Here is a 1,652-nt window from a genome sequence, read left to right as displayed (position 1 = left end):
CACCAACCATCTTGCACCGCTGCGACGTCTTCTTTAGCCCCAAATAGTGTGGCGGTGAATGGAAGTGAGCTGAACTGCTAAAGTGAGTTCTGATAGTATGGTAATGTCTGGAGTGAATAGTGAACTCCCGACTATTTGTGACTTGTAAAGGAGATTGTGGTGTATGAGATGTGTTTTAGAGAGTTATGAAAGACTGAACCAAGTGTCAACTAAATGTGTTACGTCATCTTTTATCTTCAGTGATAAAAATAGATGAAAAGACCAATTTAAATTACGTCTTAAAATTTTAAGATATATATTGGATTAATTGAAAATTGGAGGCCAAATTAAGTCCATGGTCAAATTTTAAAAATGAAAAAATTGAAAAGCATAGAGTACAGGGGATCAAATCCAGCTACCCGCAGGCAAGACAGTATTCCTGGCATTGGGTTCTGTAATTTTATCAGCTGCACCTGCGAAAACCAACCCCACGTGATCCTCGTGCCTGGACCACCACCACTGCAACCATCTTCTTCTTCTTCTTCTTCTTCTTCTTCATTCTTCAACCTTACTCTTCCAACCCAAACCCATTAACCCTATTTTGTTACACCCCCGGCGTATGTTAGCCCGCACCACTGAACACTCTCACCTCCCTCCTCCTCTTTCTCTTTCTCTCTCAGCAGCGGCACCACCAGCACCAAATCCCTAAAAGATGCCAACCACCCCCAACTCCATTTTCCTCAACCCCAAGCCTTCCTGATTCACCAAGGAACATCAGTTTCAGCCACAATTTCATTTCAATTTCAATTTCAATTTCATTTTGATTTCATTAAAGCGCAATGATGGGCTCTGAGAACCAGAGCTCCGAGGTTTCAGAACCCACAGAGCAAATGCACAACCTCGTACTCCACGACGAACACGACAACGACAATAACGACCACAACGGCGACGATCCCCTCGGCATCAAATCGTACTCCAACTACCGCAGTGCCATGTCCACCCTTTCCGACACCCACCACCCTCTCGCCGACACCGATCCCCTCTTATCGCCGCCGTCGCCCCGCCGCCACCACTTCCCTGACACCTCCTCTTACATCGACCCTCCTTCCTATAACGACGCCGTTTTCAGCCCCTTCAACGGCGCTGCTTCCTCCGTCGATAGCCCCTCCGGTAGCTCCGACAGCCCCTCCTTCTCTGGATCTCGTTCCCCGACCTCGGAGTACATAAAGATCACCGTATCGAACCCTATCAAGGAGCAGGAGAATTCCAATTCCATCGTTCCCGGCGGTAACAGCTATGTTACCTACTTGATCACGACGAGGACGAATGTGCCAGAGTTCGGAGGGAATGAATTCGGAGTCCGGAGAAGGTTCCGGGACGTGGTCACGCTTTCCGACAGACTGGCAGAGTCGTACCGGGGCTTCTTCATCCCACCAAGACCAGATAAAAGCATAGTGGAGAGCCAGGTAGTTAGAAGTTTGTTACAATTTCAGTTGCTACTGACTAGTTCAATTCTGTTATACAGACTATACTTGATGAATTTGATGCATATAAATTTGGTAAGTTTGGTTGATCAATACAATTTTCTCATTCACTTGTTTGAATAACAGGTTATGCAGAAGCAGGAGTTTGTGGAGCAGAGGAGGGTTGCCCTGGAGAAGTACCTGCGGCGA

The 1,652-nt window shown here is 46.9% G+C and overlaps 1 protein-coding gene across 2 annotated transcripts in view; it reads left to right on the top strand.

Moving 5' to 3' along the window:
* The window catches only part of LOC107609044 (sorting nexin 2B), a gene marked incomplete in the record, with an annotated part of 4,144 nt that continues 2,884 nt past the window's right edge, over nucleotides 393–1,652 (top strand). The window contains 2 exon segments of one of the 2 annotated variants that reach the window (XM_021107487.1): nucleotides 393–1,445; nucleotides 1,590–1,652. In XM_021107487.1, the coding sequence (XP_020963146.1) occupies nucleotides 819–1,445; nucleotides 1,590–1,652 (690 nt within the window). 2 annotated transcript variants of the gene reach the window in all.

Source organism: Arachis ipaensis, chromosome B07, assembly GCF_000816755.2.
Source record: "Arachis ipaensis cultivar K30076 chromosome B07, Araip1.1, whole genome shotgun sequence".
NCBI lineage: Eukaryota > Viridiplantae > Streptophyta > Magnoliopsida > Fabales > Fabaceae > Arachis > Arachis ipaensis.
The sequence above is the reverse complement of the archived record's forward strand: the minus strand, read 5'-3'. Positions and strand labels throughout refer to the sequence as shown.